General features: G+C 37.0%; 1 protein-coding gene across 4 annotated transcripts in view; it reads right to left on the bottom strand.

Annotated features, from left to right (window-relative positions):
• Positions 1 to 23,001, bottom strand: part of POU2F1 (POU class 2 homeobox 1) — a 172,886-nt gene that overhangs the window by 6,066 nt on the left and 143,819 nt on the right. For all 4 annotated transcript variants that reach the window (XM_087437551.1, XM_004425076.3, XM_087437544.1 and 1 more), the window contains 6 exons: positions 22,546 to 22,687; positions 21,141 to 21,286; positions 19,947 to 20,126; positions 17,933 to 18,038; positions 2,785 to 3,130; positions 1,966 to 2,054 (listed from right to left, as the gene is read on the bottom strand). In XM_087437551.1, the coding sequence (XP_087293677.1) occupies positions 1,966 to 2,054; positions 2,785 to 3,130; positions 17,933 to 18,038; positions 19,947 to 20,126; positions 21,141 to 21,286; positions 22,546 to 22,687 (1,009 nt within the window). The remainder of the gene's footprint in view (positions 1 to 1,965; positions 2,055 to 2,784; positions 3,131 to 17,932; positions 18,039 to 19,946; positions 20,127 to 21,140; positions 21,287 to 22,545; positions 22,688 to 23,001) is intronic.

Here is a 23,001-nt window from a genome sequence, read left to right on the forward strand (position 1 = left end):
AGTGCAATCCCATCACCAACTGAAAGTCATTTGTAATTTTGAAAGAGCCTAAAGGACTGAAATATCTAATCAATTTAGTGAGCATGAGCAGGATAGGTGAGAGGGGAGAGTTAAGAATTGTCTAATGAATCAAAGAGTCATGTTTCTATCTTGAAATCTCACCTTTATTTCATCTGCCTAGAAGTATTTGTTAAATCCAATCATTTTGTTTTTAATGAAGACTGCTATTTTAAACTACCTCCGTTCAAAAGACAAACTGGCTACCATTAAAATATAGTTAGCTTCCATCAAACCAACTGGCATTATTGATAAATTTGAGCACTTTACAGTATGGTATACAAGATGAAACCATCTTTCAAAAAGGCTTTAGTTCTAAAATAATTTATGTACTACCAAATAAAGTATAAGATGTGATTAATTTTTCACTTCCTGAGGCAGAACATCTGCTTTCTCTGACTTGTACAAAGGAGAATGGTGAGTCTACTGTCTGAGGCCAGCGGAGACGCAGTGACGTACGCAGGTGGCCCCAGGTGGCTTATCTAAGGTTAGGACTTGCTTTAATGCATGACAATTGTTCCGTAATGCTGTTGCTTCTCTACAGAAGGCATCATAGAAGTTTTCTTTAAAATAATTGGGCATTGTTATTTAATATCTTTCCTGTTATCTGACAACCCCCCAATATCCCCCACCCACATAACCACACCCCCACGTGTAGATTTGACGGTTTTTCTACTGGCATTAAAAATTTGGTTGATTTCTTACATAATATATAAAGAAAGCTAGTGGGACTGAAGGGAATGTCCCTGACTTTGGCCATGATCCTACAAAGAATACAGAATAGTGAGACTTGTGCAGCTTGAAGTTTTCTGAGATTGCAGGCTTAGGGTCATGGACCAGTTCTAGATCTCCCAAAGATACCTGTTCTATACTCAACCGTGCCCTGGGGAAGGCATTTTGCCTTTATAGCATCACTACAGCCCAGAAACACACCCTAATGCAAGAGAAAAAGTGATTTGTCACAAATCTTATTCCAAAAAGAAATCCTTATATAACAAAAGCTAACCATCAATTTCACATATGATTTAGTCAATGAGAAAGTCAATATAATGTAAGGTAATCTAGGTCATGTCTTAGATTTGTCTGTAACTAATATTCTCTATAGTATACTGTAGAGATATCATCCATGAAACAGTAATCTTAATTAGAGTTGGCCAACAGCTTATTTTTGGCCACAAGAACTCTCATTAAGTACAAACTATTTTAATTTTAAGAAAAAAAATTATCTGATTAATACAGTGATGACTCTCAAATTGTTTTGTTGAACCAAATAACAGTAAGCATCTTCAGACACAAAGCTCAGAAGGTAAACAAGACAAATCCTTCACTATACAGAATGAGTGGATTTAGACTCATTTTAGACTAGATAGCATGCTAAGTCCAAAAGGGACCCATCTGGGCTTGGAAATATATGCTCTACGATGCTCTACAATGCTGGAGATATACAAACGACAGAACCTAACAAGAATTAAAAGTACTCTTGAGGTCTGCATGATGTGTTCCAATGTTAATTCATTACAGGATCTTCTCATATATGGCTCTTTTGGGGGTGGGGACAGGGACTGGGGAATTTTACTCGGTCAAGTTTGCCTGGGGATGAGTCTTGAAGGACTACTTGGATAAATTTATCAGGAGGAAATTCTGCCTCCAAGTCTATTCACATAGGAAGATAAATATCAGCATAAAAGTCCTGGCTTCTTACAACACTCCAAACTAAGTGTATTTCTTGTTCTTACCAACTAACACCTATCCTTCTCTTTCAAAGCTTTTTTACAAGGACATGTTCTTGGTCCTCAAGTTGGTCAGCACTATCAACTCAACTCCCTCTCCCCATCACCTTCACCTCTAGCAAAGCAGACTTCTTCCATTAAAAAAAAAAGAGCTCAGTGAGGAATAAAATCTACTGACCTTGAATAGTTGCCAGGGTACTGTTGCTCATCAGAGCTGGGCTGAGGGCACCGCCCAGGGTCCCTGGGTTGAGGCTGAGTAAGGCACCTCTGCAAGTCGAAAAGAGCAGTCACTTTATTATAACACAGACACACCTGTCAGCTGGACAACACACCCAGGAGGACAAGAAAAAGGAAAATACAGCTGGGGAAGTATGTGGAAACAATCGTTATTCTCTTAGATGGTTTGTTTGTGCATCTAAGTTACTGCTTTCCTTGATGCTTACTTGTACAAAACAAACCAAGGTTATGATCGACACAAAATGTAAAACTCGCAGTCATTTTGACTCTTGAATTACTTCATTCTTTTTTCCAAAACAAAAGTAAAAATGCCAGAGAAAAGAATGTATTTACAAAGTAATTCTTATATGTTTGATAACAATATAAAAGTGGGAATCTTATTACTATATTTCTTACTTTTTTTGAGAATTAGAAAGCAGGCAGTTAAGAGAGTTTAATGGAGAAAGCATAAGAATAAGAATCAGGAATTCTGGGAGTTCTTCCTGGTCCCATTTCTCAGGTATAATCAGTGGCTTGGTGTTCCGTGTCTCCATCTGGAAATAATGGTATGACTACTGCCCTTCCAGGGTGTTAAGAAACAAGTTCAACTATAACCAAGGTCCTTGCACTACTATAGAGCAACCCATTTCAAAGAGATTATGGCTTTAAAGAGAGGTGGGGTTTTTTTGCATTTAATAAAGCAATGACAAGTCTCCCCTACAAGTAACTCTAGGGACGACCTCCTAGTTGTTTCTTAGATGTGAACAAGAAAGCTCCTTACCCAGCAGCAAACTGTGAGGGTGCCATCAGGCCTGGGTTCAGTCCTGCAGCGGCAGCCATGGCAGCAAGACTGGCATTTGCTGGCAACTGTGCAGCTCCTTGGAGGGCGGCAGCTGCTGCTGTTTGCAACCCTGACGCTGTCACCATCACCTGGCTGGTCCCAAGAGGAGAGGACAAAGGAGTGGAGGTGGTCTGTGTTGTGCTGGTCTCACTGGCACTAGATGCCTCGGAGGTGGAGGCTGAGGCAGAAGGAGAGGGACTCAGAGAGGGGGACGTGACTGCCGAGGAAGCTGGCGGCGCTGTGGAAATCACGGTTGCAGTGTTGTTGGAGGTGGTGTCTGTAGTGCCTGAAAAGAGAATCACATTAGAAAGTGACGGTGTGTAAATGTTTTTGGAAGAATGGTGGCTTTATTCAGCCATACACTAGAATTAACTGAATAACTGATCTACCATCCGGTAACCTCTATATGTGTCCTTTTTTATTAACCTAGTTTAGTGTTTCTATGGAAATTAACCACAAAAACAAACATCGTAGAACCAAAGCCATGAACCCTATTTCAAGAGGCAAGAGCAATAAAGCAACCATGAAAGAAACAGAGAGCATAGTTTTCCATTTCCAATTTCCTATTCAAAAAATAAAAAAAAGAATCACAGAAGCTCTAGCTACAGAATACAACTGCTCCGGGGAAGAAGCGTATAAGCAAAAAATCCCTGCTTCTGAAAAGCATTTGCATTCAGAAATCTCCTCAGTAGTCTCTATAGAAAAATCAAAACAAAACAATGAAGGAAAGAAAAGCTAAAAGTTACATATTTTTCTAAAATAAGTATCAATTTAAGTGTCAATAACAACATATGCGGAAATAGCATGAAAATAAAGGCGTTATGTCTAGATGCCTTCTTTGCATTAAAAAATTCAGGTAGCTATTCTGTAATGAAAATCATCTCTCAAAAAGCCCATTGTGGTAAACATTTTCTTATTCACGGAAACAATAACATGATGATATTATGAATCTCATAAAAGTCAGCATGAAAAATGAAGATTTAGGAAACCATTATTTGAGAGGCCTTAAAAACATCAAGATGCCAAAATTTCTTTTTGTTGTAAGGAGAACAAACATGCGCATACAAATGACTAATTGACATTAAAAACATCATTATTGAAAACTAAAACACATTCATTGAAATTGTTTAACGTTCGAGATCAATGTCATCTAGTGAAAATATAATGCATATGTAATTTTAAGTTTTCTACATAGTCCCACTGAAAATCCTAAAAAGAAATAGGAGAAATTAATTTCAATATTATACTCAATTTAACCCAATATATCCAAAATAATATCATTTCAACACGAAATCAATATTAAAACATTATTAATGACTTATTTTTTTCATACTAAGTCTTTGAAAACGGTGTGTATTTTATACTTATGGTATATGGCAATTCGAACTAGCCACATTTTACGTGCTTAAAAGCCACATGTGGCTAGTGCCGACCCCACTGGATAGCACAGATCTAAAATATGTCTAGAAGTTAGGTCTGCTGGGCCCCAGAGGCAATGTGACTTAAAGAATGTTAAGTCTCTTTGCCTAAAGTAGAAATGACTCGTAAGGCAGTCATGGGATAGATAACATTCCACGAAGCAGAAGATGCCAACCGTCCCCAGTGAGCTATAATTTTGACTCTATCTATGAAAGACAGTATAGAACAGGCTCTCTTTTGTCAGTTATCAGCCAACACTACATATTACAAAAACAGGCCGCCTAAACTAGCTGGAACTTAATTTAGTGAAACTCACTATGTTCTAGGATATAACCAACCACATATATGTAGAAAGCAGAACCTAAGTGGTATTTTCTCAGGATAGAGAACTCAAAAAGACAAAAAGCATCTAAAAATTTTCAATATCATACTTCTATGAGGTATAAAAGACTTGGTATATTATAGAAGAACTAGACCAATCAAAACAAATATTTCAAACCTATAAACAGATTGGAAAAAAGATCTATGTAAAAGTTAACTTTTTTTTGAGATAAAATCTAACACTAAGCTGCAGAAGACTCTTCTCCCATAACAGCTTTATTAAAAATTCAGACAGTTTTGGGGTTGGCCCAGGGGCACAGTGGTTAAGTTGATGTACTCTGCTTAGGTGGCCTGCGGTTCACGGGTTCGGATCCTGGGCGTGGACCTACACACCCCTCATCAAGCCATGCTGTGGCAGGTGTCCCACGTACAAAATAGAGGAAGATGGGCATGGATGCTAGCTCAGGGCCAATCTTACTCACACATATACAAAAAAATCAGACAGTTTTGCCCTTCTAAAATCTATTTTGAAGCTTTTTTCTGGTCTGTACTAAGAACACGTAGAACTCAACTCTCTTCTCATGTAACTCTAAGGAAATGTTTCTTTCACGTATTGCAGAGCTGGGAGAAAATTAGACATCACCTATTTCAGTAGTGACTCTACTCTTCCTACCTCCTATAATGCTGCACAAAAGTGTTATGTGGTCTGAATGAATCGGGTAAACAAATCTTTCTTATTGTTAACTGAAAGTGGAAGGTTTACTCTTCTTTCTGTCCTCCTCAAAAATATAAATAAGATGATTCCCTCTTTATTGCCGCTGTCTCTAAATATAATTACATCCTTCTGGATATTCTTAATCACAGTTTCATTATTTCTTCAGTTCTAAATCTGTCAGACCAATCTATATCACTGAGCTTCTGATGCTGTGTTAGGTCCTATGCTTGGTGGATTCATACACACTTTTTCACTCTGACACTCTTCTCCTAAGACCTGTCCCTCGTTCCATAGAAAGTTAAACGTCTTTTCTCATTTCTCTTCTGTTGCTAAGAAATTTCAATGTACTTTCACTCTTTTCTTGGCCAATTTTTCACCTTATCTAATCTGATTTTATCTGTGGGCACTACTTCCCTTTCAAATTTCTGGAACCAAAATTGCCCATTTTCAGAAGATCCTATCCTGAGGTCAAAGGTTTAAAATAACCTTTTCTCCACTCTCCACTGGCACTTTCAGACCATTCGGTATCATGTTCTTAAAATTTCCTACGTATACAAAGAAAATCCCAGTCAAATCTTCTCAGTGAATTTAACCTGGGCTAGGAGATGATTCCAGAAATAATTCAGCGTTGCTTCTTCTGGTTGTCATCCTCCCACCACACTCCAGGTCGTCCATATGAATGTCACAGGAGCACTAGACTAGAGTATGAGCTTAATATGAGCTTCAAATACTTCTCCCAGCCCATGAATCACATCTTAATCAATACAGATCTTTTATGACCTTAAATTCTTGGCAACTTAATTACGTGAGCAACTTTGATCAGGGGACTGATGCTTGCTGAGCTTCAATGTCCTCAACAACAAAATATAGACGCTGTCACTCACCTCTCGGGTTGGTAGGAAGTTATATGCAAGAATATACAGAGAGTGGCTGGCCCATCCTCTTGCTTCCCACTTCACCTTTTTATAAATAGATTTATTGAGGTACAATTTATATGCCATAAGATTCACCCAATTTAAGTATAAAGTTCAATGATTTTTAATATATTTACAGAGTTGTATAACCATCACCGCAATGCAGTTGGGGTGATCTCCACGACCCAAAAAAGATCCCTTGTGTCCATCTGCAGTCACTTCCTATTCCCACCTACAGCCCCCAGTCATCTGCTTTTTGTCTCTACAGATTTACCCTTTTCAGGACTTTTCACATAAATGGAATCACACAATTTGTAGTATTTTGCATCTAGCTTCTTTCAGTTAGTATACTTGTTTTCAAGGTTTATCCACGTTGTAGCACAAATCAATACTTCCTTTTTCTGGCTTAAAAGTATTCCACTACATGAATAGACCACATTGTGTTAATTCATTCACCAGTTGATGGGCACTGGCTTGTTTCCAGTTTTGGTTATTATGAATAATGCTGCTACAATCATCTGTGTAAAAGTTTTTGTGTGGACATGGTTTCACTTCTCTTGGGTAACTGCTGGGTAGGATGGTATTATGTTTAACTTTTAAAGACACTACCAAGTGTTTTCCAACGTGGCTGTATCATTTTACATTCTTACCAGCAACGCATGAGGGTTCCAGTTTCTCCACATCTTCGCCAACACTTGTTATTTTTGGTCTTTTTGATTATGGCCATTCTACTGAGTATGAAATAGTATCTCAGTATGATTTTAATTTGCCTTTCTCTAATGAGTAATAATGTTGAGAATCTTTTCATGTGCATATTAGTTATTCTTATATCTTCTTTGGTATAATGTCTATTAAAATCTTTTGCCCTTTTAAAAAACTAGGTTGTTAGTATTCTTATTGCTGAGTTGGAAGAGTTCTTTATAGGTTCTGGATACAATTCCTTTATCAGATATGATTTACAAATATTTTCTCCCAATCTGTGGCTTTTCTTTCCATTTTCTTAAAGGTGTCTTCTGAAGTACAAACGATTTTACTTTTTTTTTTTTTTTTTGCTGAGGAAGATTCACCCTGAGCTAACATCTGTGCCAATCTTCCTCTATATTGTATGTGGGTTGCAGCCATAGCATGGCCGCTGATGAGTGCAATGCAACAACACTGAATTCATTTATTAGTCCCATTAGGTTTTTTGGTGTGTGGATTCCTTGGGATTTTTATACATATAAGATAATGCAAATAAAGACAGCTTAACTTCTCCCCTCCCAAACTGGATGTTTTAATTTTTCTTCCCTTATTAAACTGGCTATACCTCTAGTACAATGTTAATTAGAAGTCTACAACAGCAAACATTCTTGCTTTGTTCCCAGTCTTAGGGCAGAAAGCATTCAGTCTTTCACCATTAAGATGCTGTTAGCTGTAGGTTTTTAGTAGATGCCCTTTATCAGGTGTGGAAGTTCCCTTCTATTCCAGGTTTTTATCACAAATGGGTGTTAGATTTTGTCAACTGCTTTTTCTGTAACTACTGAAATGATCATGTGGTTTTGGTTCTTTCTTCTATTACTATTGTTTATTATATTAATTGATGTTCAGTTATTAAACCAACCTTACATTCCTGGGATAAATTCCCTTTGGTCATTACGTATAATCTTTTTTATACGTTGCTGGATTTGATTTGCTAAGATTTTGTTGAGGATTTTTGTGTATATTTTCATGAAGGATATAGGTCTATAATTTTTTTCCTGTGATATCTTTGGCTTTAGTATCAAGGTAATACTGGCTTCATACAATGAGTTATCCGTCATCCTCTATTTTCTGGAAGAGACTGCTAAAGATTAACTTTATTTCTTCACTGCTAAAGCCATCTGGGCCTGGCTTTTCTTTTTGGGAAGGCTTTATATTAATGACTCATTTACTTGTTTTTGGTCTATTTAGGGTTTTTATTTCTTTTTGAGTCAGTTTTGGTAATTTGTGTCTTTCTCAGAATTTGTCTATTTTATCTTGGTGGCCTACTTTTTTTTGGCATAAAGTTGTTCATAATATTCACTATGTCACATAATGCAGCAATTCTATTCCTAAATATATAACCCAAGAGAACTGAAAACATATGTCCACATAAAAACTTGTACCTGAACCCTCATAACAGCAGTATTCAAAATGGCCAAAAACTGGAAGCAGTTCAAATGTCCATCAACTCATGAATGATAAACAAAATGTGGTATATCCATATAATGAAATATCATTCAACCATAAAAAGGAATGAAGTACTGATACATTCTGCAATATGGATAACCTTGAAAACATTACGCTAAGTGGAGGAAGCCAGATACAGAAGGCCACATATTATATGATTCCATTTATACAAAATGTCCAAAACAGGCAAATCCACAGAGGCAGAGTAGACTAGTCATTGCCAGGAGTAGAGGAGGAGTGAATGTGAAAGGACTGATAATGAGTATAGGGTTGCATATGGTTCATTATGAAAGACTATTTTGGAAAAATAATGGGGGACAGAGCATGTTTAGTTGAGATTATTAAGGGCTGTGGAGTTTTTGCAAGTTTTTGAGACACATCAGAACACACGTCCTTCTGGAGTAGTATGTAGTTACAATCATTCTTGTATCTATTCTAGAAAAATTTACCAAGGACCTATTATGTGCCAAGCACTATGGTAGATACCGGGAAAATAAAAATGACCATGTCAATCAGACAAGATTTCTCTTAGAAGATGGAAGACTGAGGATATGGTGTTTTACCTTCATTTCTAAAATCCTATTCCATATGATGGTAAAGAAATAAAAAAAGGAATAAGAGCTCTGGGGACAGATATCAGAGACTTGAGATTTTGACAGATTTGCAGAATGAGAAAGAGGTTGAAATTGAGTAGTAGAGAAACCAACCACAGTGCAAAAGGGCACATACAACTATGATAGAAGTGGGAGTTATTCACCTCGATGGAAGCCTGAGGAGATTCCAGGCTCAGAGCTGTCAGGTACTGAGGTAGAACAGGAAATGAGGGCAGAGAATGGGGTGATGAAGAGACTGCTCACACACCAGCTCTGGCAGCGGGCCTTCCCTTTGCTCCACTAGACTTCTTTGTGAGCAGAGTTAATGTCACCTACTACTCTTGCAAATACAGTAAGGATCCCTCACACTTCAGGAAGGTATGAGGGTAAAGCCTAGTCTACCTGCCTGCTTTCCACCCATATGCTGAAATAAAGTCTGGTAGTTCTCTACACACATTCACAGCTCACAGCTATCCCTTCCAGCCAGGGGAGAGGACTGTTGAGTAACAGAAGCTACAGAAAAACACTTACAAGCTACTGGTATTAAGTAATATGGCCTTGTATTCATCAATATGACTAAATAGCCAAAAATCAGCAAGCAATGAAAAAAAACCAATAGCACAAAAGAAATGGGACAAAATAAATAAGCAGAACTAATGCCAGAAGAAACAACTTAAATACAATTCTAACTGGTATTGTATCTACAAATAAAAATTGATTGCTATAAAACGGTAGAATAAGAACAAAGAAAAGTTCTTAGAAATTAAATATATGATTTTGAAAAAACATATGATTTTGAAGTGACAACAATAAAAAATGAGAACACAGGAACAGTTAGATAAAATTCAGGGTATATTTCCAAGAATGTAGTATGAAAAGTTAAAAAATGGAAAACCCAAGAGAAAAGTTAAAAGATATAAAGGATCAATTTAGAAAGTTTAAAGTCTCTTTAAAATATGTTCCAGAAATTAAGAACAAAGATAAATTATCAGAGTTCAAGAAAGACATTAATTCAAATTGAAAATGCTCACTGAAGGCCAATGAGGACAAATTTTAAAAGGCCCATACCTTGATATATCTTTTAGTGAAATTTCAGAACACTGAGGATAAAAAGATTCTTAAAGTTTACAGAGAGATAAAACAAATTATCAACGAAAGAGAATTAGACTGAAATCAGACTTTTCATTGGCAACACTGGATGCTAAAACACAAAAGAGCAATACCTTCCAAGTTCAAAGGAAAAGTAATTTTCCAACTAGAATTCTATCACTGGACAAACCACAAATAAACTATGAGGGCAAAATAAATACTTCTCAGTTATGCACATACCTAGAAATTTTACTTCCCAAGAACCTTTCTCAATAAAAAAAAATTACTCAAGAACCTGCTCTAGGCAAAACAAAAAAGGAATCAAAGATAGAGAAACACATGGAATCTAAGAAACACTGGATCTCATTCAGGAACACAATTAAAAGAAGTTAAAATATGTAGTCACAGGGCTCCCAGGAAGAAAGTCTTCAGGAAGAAAGCAGATTGCATTAGAGAAGGTGTATGATTAAGACACTGGATGTCTTTATAAATAATATGAATGAAGGAATATGTTCCTTTTCTCAACATAAAAAAAGAAAGACAGTACAGAAATATCAGAGGAAAAGAGGCTATAATAAGAAAGTTATGGTCCAAAAAGGAAAAAAATTAAAATGAGGCATGATGTTGAACAACTGTTGACAAGAGTAAAAGAAAATCCATTTGACACTCACTCTTGTAATCTGCTCTTTCAAGAAGCAAGGTTTAAGTGTCATAAAATTACATTTTTTCCCCATAGGTTCAATCATATAAGCTGGTCCTGAACAATATTTACACAAACATATTATTGTATTCATTTTCTACTGCTATGTAACAAAGTACCACAAACTGAGTGGCATACAACAACACACATTTATTATCTCATAGTTTCTGTGGGTAAGGCGTCCAGGCACAGCCTAGCTGGTCCTCTGCAAGGCTACAGTCAAGGTGTCAACCAGACTCTGTTCCATTCTGGAGGCATGACTGGGGAAGAATACGTTGCCAAGCTCACTTGGGTTGTTGGCAGAAATCATTTGGTAGAACTTGCTTGCTACTGTAGGATTAAGTGCCCAGCTTCTTTCTGGCTGTCAGCTGAAGGCCACCCTCCTAGAGGTCACCCTCAGTTCCCTAATTCGTGGGCTTCCCAATATGGTTGCTTACTTCTTACTCCATCAAATTGGCAAGGAAGGTCTTTACAGCAAGTCGGCTAACAAGACAGACTTTTACATAATGTAACGTAACCACAGGAGTGACATTCCATCACCTTTGCCACATTCTATTGATAAGAAGCAAGCCAAAGGACCTGCCCACACTCAAGGGGAGAGGATTACAGAAAGGCATGAACACTGAGAGGTGGGCACCATGCTGGGGGAGGGGGGAGCGTCACCTTAGACTTTGTCCGGCACAATTATAAGTGCTAATCATTAACTTAACGTTTTTAGAGACTTCTGCCTCTGACCATGATAAGAGTAAATGATAGGAAACTTATTCTTTTAACATAACAATAGAGAAATATGCGTGTGTGTGTGTGTGTGTGTGTGTGTATGAAAATGTTTTAGACATGAAAAAATAGGCAGCACAGACTGTGATCCCTGAGAAAAGCGAAACAAATGAGGTGAGTCCTACAATCACCTGGACTTTCTGTTTGGAAGAACTTTTCAGATTGCTGCACCAGAAGAGGAAACTACGCAAAGCACAGCAATTTCGATGATTCAAGGAGACAAAGATCAGTTGCTGGATGCCGAAATGGCTGGAATTCGCAGGAGAGAGTACTGGAAAGGAAAAAGCTAAATAGAGAAAAAACTCTAGAAATGTGCATAGGAGCCCCCTGAATCTTTGGCTGAATACTACACTGCACATGCACAGGGGAAATGCCACGAATAATCCAGAGCTCATGCAGGACAGGGAGATACTCAGTTCTGGCTACACAGAGATGAGAGGCTTTGTTGAATACTGGACAACACCAGAAGGGTCACATCTTAGCAGCAGAGGTAAAAACTAGTAAAGGCTACTCTAGGTCCAACTTAACAAAGCTTAAAAAATGAGCCTTAACAGGATCAAGCTGATCTGTAGTAACTTATCTTCCTAACAAAGAAAACTCCACAGCTCTTTAGAGGAAGACATCAAAATCTAGACATGCCCTGTGTAATCCCTTTCTCTGGAGTAAGGGTAGATCTGCGAACATGATGGGAGAAGGGACAGTGTCTCTGTTGTTTGGATTATATTGCATAACAAAGGTGCATGAGAGGGTCTTACATTGTATAAGCCCCTCCACAGTAGCTGACTAGAGAGAGATTCTCATGTTGGCTTTGAAGAAGCTGCCAGGCTGTGAGAAGGTCACTAGGCTAGGACCTGCGGGTAGCCTGCAGTAGTTGAGAGTGACCCAGCTGACAGCCAGCAAAAAAAATGGGGACTTCAGTCCTGTAACCACAAGGAACTGAACTCTGCCAACTAATGAACTTGGAAGAGGATCTTGAGCCTCATATGAGGTCACAGCCCTGGCTAACATCTTGATTTCAGCCTGCTAAGTCCCTGAGCAGAGGATCCAGCTATAACCCATGCCTAAACTTCCAACCTACAGAACTGTCAGACAGTAAATGAGTATTGGTTTAAGCTACTAAACTTGTGGTCATTTGTTAAGCAGCAACAGAAAACTAACACAGAAAGAAGGCAATGATGTCTGCTCTTAGCACCTCCTTTGTTGTACTGGAATTTCTAGCCTGTGCAATACTGATCTATCAAACTGAAACAAAATCTATTTCACTGTTATAAAAGATGAGAAATGGCTCTTAAGTATATTAAAAGATGTTCAACTTCACTCATGATTAGAAAGTTGAAATTAAAACCACACTGAGATCAATTTCTCACATATCAGATTGGCAAAAATTAAAAAGTGTAACAACACATTCTGCTGGAGAGGCAACGGGGAAACTGGCACTCTCATATACTGTCTGTGGGAATGAAATAAGTACAATCCTTTTGGAAGGCAATTTGGTAATAGCCAACAAAACTACATAGGTGTGTACCTTTTGACTGAGCAATTCTACTTCTAGAAATTACCCTAAAGATACACTTCCAATAGCACAAAAATACATACATACAAGGTTACTCCTGCAGCATAGTTTGTAATTACAAAGTGTTGGAAACAAACTCATTGCCCATAGAACAGGAATGGGGTTAAGTAAACTATAGAACATCCACATGATGGAGTACTCTGCAACAATAAAAAAGAATAAGGAAGATTTCTATGAACTAAGGTGGAGTGATTTTCAGGATATTTTGTTAAGTGAAAAAAACAAAGTGCAAAGGAGTTTGTTACCTTTTAGTGTGTTACCTTTAAAGTAACAAACCAGGGTAAATAAAAAAATATACATTGCTCTGCTCATTTGTTCAAAAAAAAAAAAACACACAAAACATAGGAAGGAGAAAGGGCACAGGTGGCAATGGGATGGAAAGGATCCAAAGAATTACAACAGAAGGAAATGAAATTTTTCTGAGGAGAACTTTGTGTATAGTCCTGACTTTTGAAACCATGTTAATATCTCCTACACTTAAAAAAAATCATAAGGATGGGAGGGAAAAAACTATTAAATACAAACAGAACAAATTCAAGTGAATTTCAAATACATAATGTAACTACACTGAAAAGGGTATAAAAAGAACTAACCCAAATAACTTTTGAACACAGTATTTGGACTATATGCCTTCAGGTTAAAGACAAGAACTCTAAACAAACATTGCACTCAAATTAGTAGGTCTTTTCTTGTCAGAGGCATGGTTTAGCAATTTTGAAGCTACTTTCTTTTCACTATAGGGTAGAGCAATTAAGTAACTATATTGTTGATAATGGGAGCCAGGTTTCTCATTGTCACCAAGAAGGGAGTTAAAATATGGAAAGAGGTAAGGATAGAAAAGAATGAACCATACGGTGACTAGAACTGGAGATATCAGTATGAACTCGTGGATTTTAATATAAGTAGGTAACTAGATAAAGAAAAATGCATATAGATGTGTGTGGATGTATATAGGTAAATATATATGTGTGGATCTATACACACATACTGATGTATGGATATGTGTATGCACATCTATTTCTGTTGAGATGCCCTAGAAGCAACGATAACACCGTATCAATGAGAACATCTAGTGCCTAGATCTTGGTTTCTAAGTACCTTTTCTCACTAAAACAAACTAGGGATCCTTGGAGAAAAGGCTGATTCCAGGCCTGGGGCAGAGAAACTATAAGATGAGGCTGAACATCTTATGCCAAAAAATAAGGAAGCACTCAAAGAATGCTAGGGATATGTCAAAAGGGCACAGGAGCCACCCTGAAGGGGCTCCCACTGACTAAGTCTGGGATAATTTGGACATTTCAAAATAAAAAATGGAGCCAGCCCTGATGGCGTAGTGGTTACAGTTTGGCATGCTCTGCTTCGGCGGCCTGGCTTCGGTTCCTGTGCACAGAATCACACCACTCGCCTATCAGTTGCCATGCTGTGGCGGCAGCTCACATAGTAGAACTAGAAGGACCTACAACTGGAATATACAGCTATGTACTGCGGCTTTGCAGAGAGAAAAAAAAAGGCGCGGGGGAAGAGAGGAAGATTGGCAACAGATGTTAGCTCAGGGCGAATCTTTCCCTGCAAAAAAAAAAAAAAAGAAAAAATGATAGGATTCTAACCTACTGAATACAGAAAGAACGTCTGAGTCCATACCGATATAGGTAAATAGGGTAAAAGGAAAAGTTCACCCTTACAGTTGAAAGCCAACTAATAAATGTAGAAGAAATGATGGTATTATTTGAGAATCATAACAATAATAGATCTAGGCAAAAATCATCAAGGGACACTAGTGGGTAAAGGTTTGAAGAACAAGAGGATATCCGTACAATCTGAAACTCTCCATAAGATACTTACTAACTGTAAAGAGTAAAGTAACTACACAGTAAAAACTTCGCAGAGACCAACTTAATAAAAGTATCAAAGTTCATATCACCAATGGTGGGACTGATCAACAGCACGGTCTCCATGTCATGCAGAAAGGAGGTCTCAACATCACTTCTGAGATATTCCTGCCAACACTGCATAATCTGAATCCAGTCACGAGGAAACATCAAATAAACCCAAATTAAGGGACAGTCTACAAAATAGCTATACTCTTCAAAAATATCAATGTCATAAAAACAAAGACTCAAATTGTCCCAAATTAAATGAGATCAAAGAGACACAACAACTGAATGCAGTGCAGCATCCTAGATTTTTTTTTTTTTGCTATAAGGGATATTATTGGTACAATTGGCAAAATCTGGATGTGAATTGTTTATAAGATATTAGTATTGAGTCAATATTAATTTCCTGATTTTTGATAAATGCACTCTGGTTACATATGGTAATTGCTTGTTTTTTCAGAAAATACACAGTGAAGTGTTTAGGGGTAAAGGGGCACGTCTGCCACTTGCTCTTAAAACAGTTCAGGAAAAAAATCACATATACACACAGAAAGAGAAAAAGAAGAAAGCAAATACAGTAAGATTTTAACATTTGGAAAATCTGAGGGAAGAGATTTAGGATTTCTTTGTACAATTCTTGCAACTTTTCTGTAAGTCTAAATTATGTCAAAATAAAAACTTTAAGAAAAAGCTATATGTACAAAGGTGTTCATCACAGCATTATTTATAATAGTGAAAACTTCATTTATTTAATAATTCATTACTGGGTATCTTACATTCTAGGTGGTGTGCTAGACACGAGGGATACAATAGGGAACAAGCAAGACCAGTTACGTGGCTTTGAGACTGGGGGTTTCCTGGGATGCAAGATTCGCAGGGCTCAAACTGGAAAAGTTGGTCACCCCAGGTAGAACTTAACCATGATGGTACCACAGGGACATGTTAATGAAATTATAGTACAACCATTCAGTATAATATGGGCAAGTCAAAAGTAGAAATATAAAAACTATAATAACAGGGAAAGATACTTATTGTGAGATGTTAAGTAAAAAAAAGCAGGACACTGTAAATACTGTTAGATTGTACATATATTTACATATAAAAAGATTTGAAGGAAAAATAAAAATAGTACTCATTGTGATTGTGTTTTTCCTATTTGAATTTCCTATAATGTTAAATTTTTTAATAAATTAAAGAAAAAATGCATTCTATAAAAAGTTACCAATATTTCAGAAAATAGTCATAATGAAATCTACATAGAAGGCTGAGTAATTGAGTTTAAGAAAATGTGATTGGTCAGTTAGGATCATCAAAAACTGATAAAAAAATTTTTAGCTAGTTTTGAGTATGTATATCTCCTTAAAATTATCTTCCATTTCAGACTTTTGCCACATTTTAGGAGATCTGCAAAGCTACTTGTTCTTAATGTCTGAACTATTAGAAAACTTTTTGCAAAAGATGCAAAACTTTTGCAAAAACTCTGCAAAAGATCTTTAGACCTAACATAATATGCTTAAAATTTGTTGGGAAGGTAAGTTCAGTTCATAATTTATCGGATGATGGCAGTCAGAGTAGACAGTAAGTTGCCCAAAGGCAGGAATTTCAAGTTCCTGGTGCCCAACACAATAGCAACCCATCACCAACAGTTTGCTTATCAAGCTGAAGTGCTGAACATCACACACTCTCAAACAGAGGTTCCTAATTTGGAATCTGTAGGCTCCTAAGGCACCCACAAATGGCCTTGGTGAGGTGGGGACTGATGGGGGGTTGTTATGAACCTCCTCATATTTTACTAAAAATTGTGGGTATGTCTATTTCATGAGGGGAAAAGCTTATAGCTTTCATCAAATTTTCAAAGATGTCCAAGACCCAAAAGACGTCAAGAAGTACTGTTGTAAATAAACAAACAAAATTATGAGATTTTCTAATAACTTAGAAATTTAATAACTATATGAAGCCATTTATTTAATTTTTATACCATGGTTAGGTCACAGAGCCAAAAAAGTGTTTGAAGAAGAAAATTAAATTCTCTAACTCTAGGTTAAATTCAAGCTTGATTGTGAAATATCACAAATCCATCCAATGATTTACTAGCACATAATTAACCTGGTGAATAATTACAGAAAGCTTTATGCATTATGCATCACTAAGACACTTCTGATGACAATGCTAAATTATTTTAAATGTATTTGGGAAATGTGTTATTTAAAGAAGGCCAAAGGAAAAAAAAATATTTATTCATTTTATAGTGACTGTGTCAAGCACTAAGCCAGGCACTGAAATTTCAAAAAGAACATTTAGATCTTTTGAGAAGTGCAAAGTCTATTGGGAAAGACAAAAGTGTAAAAATAGAATCATTTATAATATAGGCAGGTGGAAATGAATAGTTTCCTGGGGAAGCTAAAGAACATTCCCAGGAAGCATTATTATCTAAGCTGAAGTAGTTTCACCGCTATCGGAAAGAAGTGTAGCCTAATGCAGGTGTTTACAGAGGCACAGCTGGAGTTCTCCTGCTTGATGAGGATGGGATGGAGAAAAGACTAGTGGAAGATAAGGTCCAGGCCGGAAATCATCTTCTTTGAATTGATGATGAATTTGGATGTTCTCCTGAATGTAAAAAGCTGCAGCTATTGAAAGTTTTTAAGGAGAGGAGTTCAAAAAAAGTTGGTGTTTTTGAAAGATAACTCTGGGAGCAATATAGTAGATAGACTAATGTGAGAAAGAACAAAAAAGATAAGAACACCTTTATGTAAAAGTACTCTTTCTGACAAAATTAATTATGCCTGATTTTTTTGGAGTTCAGGTTATATAACTTTATCTTTAGTTAGAGCTCTAATTCACAATTTAATGGCATATTTTTTATAGAAACCTATCATGGGCCTACCATTTAAATGCCTAAGAGCTGCCCAGCCTGGCTGCTGCTTACCTGTAACAGAGAGATTGGTTACGGTGGCGCTGGTTAGAGGGAGGACTGGATTGACGGTGAGGGTAGTTGCTGCACTGCTCGTCACAAGGCTTGGCGTGGTTGCCACCTGGAGGTCAGAAATGAAAATATGCAAAACATTTAAAAATCAAAACTTAAAGATTTAAGTCCATATTATAGACTTATTTTGCCTATAAAAATTTTTAAATTCTAAATACAATAGAATTAAAACAAAAGGGCCTAAGAGGAAATGATTTTATAATCATTCTCTGTTCTTGGAATTGAGAAAATTGGCATATGTTGAAAGGTTGCTATTAGAAGATGGTTTTTCACTGATACAATGGCTTTGCTCAGGTTTAAGAAAGAAATAATAAAAAAACTGCTAAATTTCAATAATGTTGGGTCAGATATACTCTAAGTCAGTAAGAAACATTATACTAATCATCAACTTAATCTAAACAAGAAAACTATTTAACAGGATCAGGGAATCAGGAGTTCTTGTACTGCTTTTATTTTTGACTATGTGATAGCAAGACTGTCTTGTTTTTGTTTTTAATGAGATAATTAAGGAAATAATATGAAGCAAATTTTTCAAAAACTGACAGTTTCTGTTTGAAATAAAATATGTCTACAGTTTTGTAAAAAATACTGTCTTCCTTCTAGTACAAATAAATCCAAAACACAAAAGTCACCTACATAAAACAAAACTGTATCTAATGACTATCATTTTCATAACTATCTCATGAACTTTATGACGAAAGCCCCACCATTTAACAGTCATCATTTAACAAACTAGTATGTGCTCTTGATGATGACTTTAGTTTGAAAAACATCCCAGTATAGAATGATACTCAAATAAAATAAAAACAAATTAATAAGAAAGGATCAGAAATGCAAACTCAACAATCCTCCCATCTTTGGAATGCTGTTTGGAAATGTGGAGTCACATTTACAATCATCCTAAAGATCAAGGGAGTCACAGGACCACTGTATGTTCCTTCAGTCTAGGAATACTATTCTAATGCAAACAGCAGAAATTACTCAATGAGGTTATCAGTGCAAGGCCCACGTGTCTGAGAGTGAAGATCTGAGATGATCATTTTAATACACGCTCAGGGCTAAAGGTTATCTAAGAATTTACTGTCACTTAGTCATGTAAGTTTTATACATCAGGCTTTAGGACCCAACATGAATAAAAAGCAACTAAAGATTTTTTTAGGTAACTGAAATCAGCAAATTTACTCCCACAGTTACAGAGTAACCTAATAAACTACACCAGAGAAGAGAATAATGGAACTGCAAAGAAACAGAAAAGAATTAAAATTGTTCTCTTAAACAAAAACATCAAGGGCCGGCCCGGTGGCGTAGTGGTTAAGTTAGCACGATCTACTTCAGCGGCCCCAGGTTCGTGGGTTTGGATCTCAGGCGCGGACCTATGCACCACTTATCAAGCTATGCTGTGGTAGGCATCTCACATATAAAGCAGAGGAAGATGGGCACAGATGTTAGCCCAGGGCCAATCTTCCTCAGCAAAAAGAGGAGGATTGGCAACAGATGTTAGCTCAGGGCTAATCTTCCTCACAAAAAAACCAAAAAGAACCAAAAAAAAAATCAATAAGTTCTTGGGTTAACAGCATGAGATGTAATTACTTTGGTAACATTTAAAACATAAATTTACAGTTATGTGCTGCATAATGTTTTGGTCAATGATGGACTGCATATATGACGGTGCTCCCATAAGATTAGTACCATATAGCCTAGGTGTGTAGTAGGCTATACCATCCAAGTTTGTGTAAGTACACTCTATGATGCTCACATAGCAACAAAATTGCCTAACGATGCATTTCTCAGAACGTACCCCAGTCGTTAAGTGGTGCATGACTGTATATACATTTATTCAACATGAATATATATACAATAAACTCCTAACTATTATGAAATAAATTGATGTAATAGGTCATTTGTAAAATTGTAAAAATTAGCTCTTGAACTTGCATTCCCCTATTTTTATCCTTACCAGTGAGGTTGGGCTGGGGAAAATTGCTTTGATAGGTGAGCTGCTGGTCCCACCGCTGCTTGGTGGGTTGATTCTTTTTTCTTTCTGGCGGCGGTTACAAAACCAAACACGAATCACCTCCTTTTCCATATTGAGCTGATCAGCAATCATGGTGATCTCTTCCGAGGTAGGCTTTTGATTCTAAAGGGGAAAAAATCATCTTCTGGAATAACTTTTTGAACTACTGGCATAACCATGTCATTATATAAATAGACAAATGGAGAGGGACAAGTCAGAGAATGAAATTGTAATATATATGACCATTCTGGCCCACTTTTAACAAAAAACATTCTAATGAACATATATTTATTACATTTACTCATATTAACTTAGAATAAGTTATTCTTGAATTTTTTTTTTCATTTTAAGGGCTATTAATCTTTATATATTAGTAGGAATTTAAGAGTTTTCTCAGTGCTTCATGCACATGATCTCGTTTGGACCATGTGAGACAGGTAATAAGCCTGTGGGACAGGAAAGGTAGGTATTTCTCAGATAAAGGGACTTTATTAAGAAATCAAGTAACTTGACCAATCACACAGTTAATAAGTGGTAGAGCTGATAAGGACTCCTGATTCAGTGCTCCTTCTACTGTGCTCAAGCCTTTTCTGAATTAGATAAGTCAAAATTTTGTTGAAAGCTTTGATTGTGATATTCCCTGGTACAAAAAAAAAAATTGCCAAATATCTGTTGAATTAACTTAACTCCATAGCCTCACATTCAAGGTCTGTAGTGTTCTAGTCCCACACTACTATTCTAGGCATACAGTGAACTTAGCCAAACCAAACAACTTGTGTTTCCGGATTCCCCTCACAGTTTTTCTCCCTGGATGCCTTTGCTCGTGCATTTCCTCGGCTGGAAGTGCTTTCCTCCCACCTCTCCCTGTCTGTGGATGCCTCTGTATCCTACAGCAGCTGCTACCTCTCTTACACTGAATGCTCACATGGATGTGAGCCTGGTCCTCCTGGTCTCTCCAGAGAAGCAGTCTGCTTCCATTTCCTATGTTCAGTAACTTACTTTGTCTTATTATCTCTACTATGTTATAAGCACCCATAAGGGCTGAAGCTGACAAGTCCATCTTTTATCATCTACAGCGTCTAACATTAGTACTACACAGACAATCCCATGTACATGAGAAGTAAAAACCTCACGAACCTCCAGGAAACTCTTCTCTAAGGCCACACGGATGTTGGTCTCTATGCTGGTGCGTTTCTTCCTCCTACGGTTCAAGCCCTCAATTCCCTGCCCTGGAGAATTCAGGGCACTTGGGCTGGAGAGAGCCGAATCAGATGAGAGGTTCTCTGTATGAAAGAAGGAAACACAGAAATCAAATTAGCTGAGCACAACTCACACATATAATACATATATTACCAACAATAACAAAACTGACCAAAATATTTTAAGCTACAATCAAGTATGAAAAGGTTTCATAACCTCCACTAAAATATTGTTCACTGCCATGGATCTTTCTACTGCTCTTACTGGTGTTCTTTGTCTCAGGATGGTCAACTATATTGTCACCATTACTTTTTGATTTCTGTTTCTGAGAAAGCAGAAGTTTACTATTCCTACCCTTAAACTCAGCTCTACTTCTCCTGAGTTCTGTTCTTACATTTTGGTTTTGTTTATTTATTTGCTCTTAGGGATCAAAGGAAGAAAGCTTCTTGGAAATTACTGAATGTCTAAAATTTATCTTGTAAATGACCTCTCATTTTATCAGTATAATTTAGGGTAAAAATCCCCCCAAAACCAAACAAACAATGAAACACTTCTTTCAAGTTTAAACAAGGTTTTGTCATGTAATAGTTTAATGACCCTGGGCACGGCACAGACCTCTCTGAGCTTCCTTCCACTCCCTGTAAAATGAGATGGAGGGAGCAGACCACTGGTTCTCACCTATGGACTCAGTAAGATTACAGATGCCGAGGCCTCACCCAGAGCTATGGAATCAGACTGTCCAAGAGTGGGTGTTACAGGTTTGTCTTTTCCCAATACCTGATTTTTGTGCACATCTACAATGAAAGCCATAGTCTAGGGGATCTCTGTGGTTCCTTACAGCTCTCACAGTCTATGATTCTGTGATCCCAAATCCAAATTTTCCCAAAGGAAACCTCAGCAAAAAACACATAAGTTAAAACTAGCAGCTCAACTTTTTATGTATGAAATATGTGGTCATTCTTAATAACAAAAGCAGAAATATTATTAGGAACAAATTTATGATAATTCATCGAAGAAAAACCAATAAAGTTGTTTTTCAAGTTTACCTAAATACATAGGCCTTCTTATCCTCTTCTTTCAAATGTCCCTAACCTGGGCTCAAATAGAAAAAATATTCCAAGGCTAAAAATTATTGCTGATTGTGTACATTGTAATTACTATTTAAATGAATTAGATCTCCGATTTATGTAGCCATCATTTATATTGACCCTCCCAACATTAGTGAGCATCAAGGTTCTATGGTACCAATAATGCAATAAGAAATATAAACCCCAATTTATACAACAATCCCCCCTGTAAAATTCCAATGGACAACGAGGAGATTTCTTACATATTCACCTACCTGCATCATTTAGCCACTTCTCCAAAAGTGGCTTTAACTTGCACATGTTCTTAAAGCTGAGGTTCAAGGCTTCAAAGCGAGAGATGGTAGTTTGGCTGAAGTCATTTCCATACAGTTTACCCATCGCGAGCCCAACATCGCCCTGTACAACAATACAGAGCAGGAAGGGGAGAGGAAAAGAGTAGAGATTTGTCTCACTAACATTTACAGTCTTCACTCTAGGGTGCTGTTCCAATGACTGCTCTAGACAAAGAATCAACAATCATTCCATTTACTGGGTCCCACAAAAACATCCATCCTTAGGTGGAACACAGTATTCCAGTGAGGACTCTGTTAGTTAGGCCTTGACAACATTCAGAACTGTCCCACATTCTCTCCATTTTGAATCTCTTCTTGCTACCTTATATAATAATAAAGATATCAAATATTTCTACTAAGTCTCAAAAGACAGTGCTG

Source organism: Ceratotherium simum, chromosome 2 (assembly GCF_057802395.1).
Source record: "Ceratotherium simum simum isolate JZ-2026a chromosome 2, ASM5780239v1, whole genome shotgun sequence".
Lineage (NCBI taxonomy): Eukaryota > Metazoa > Chordata > Mammalia > Perissodactyla > Rhinocerotidae > Ceratotherium > Ceratotherium simum.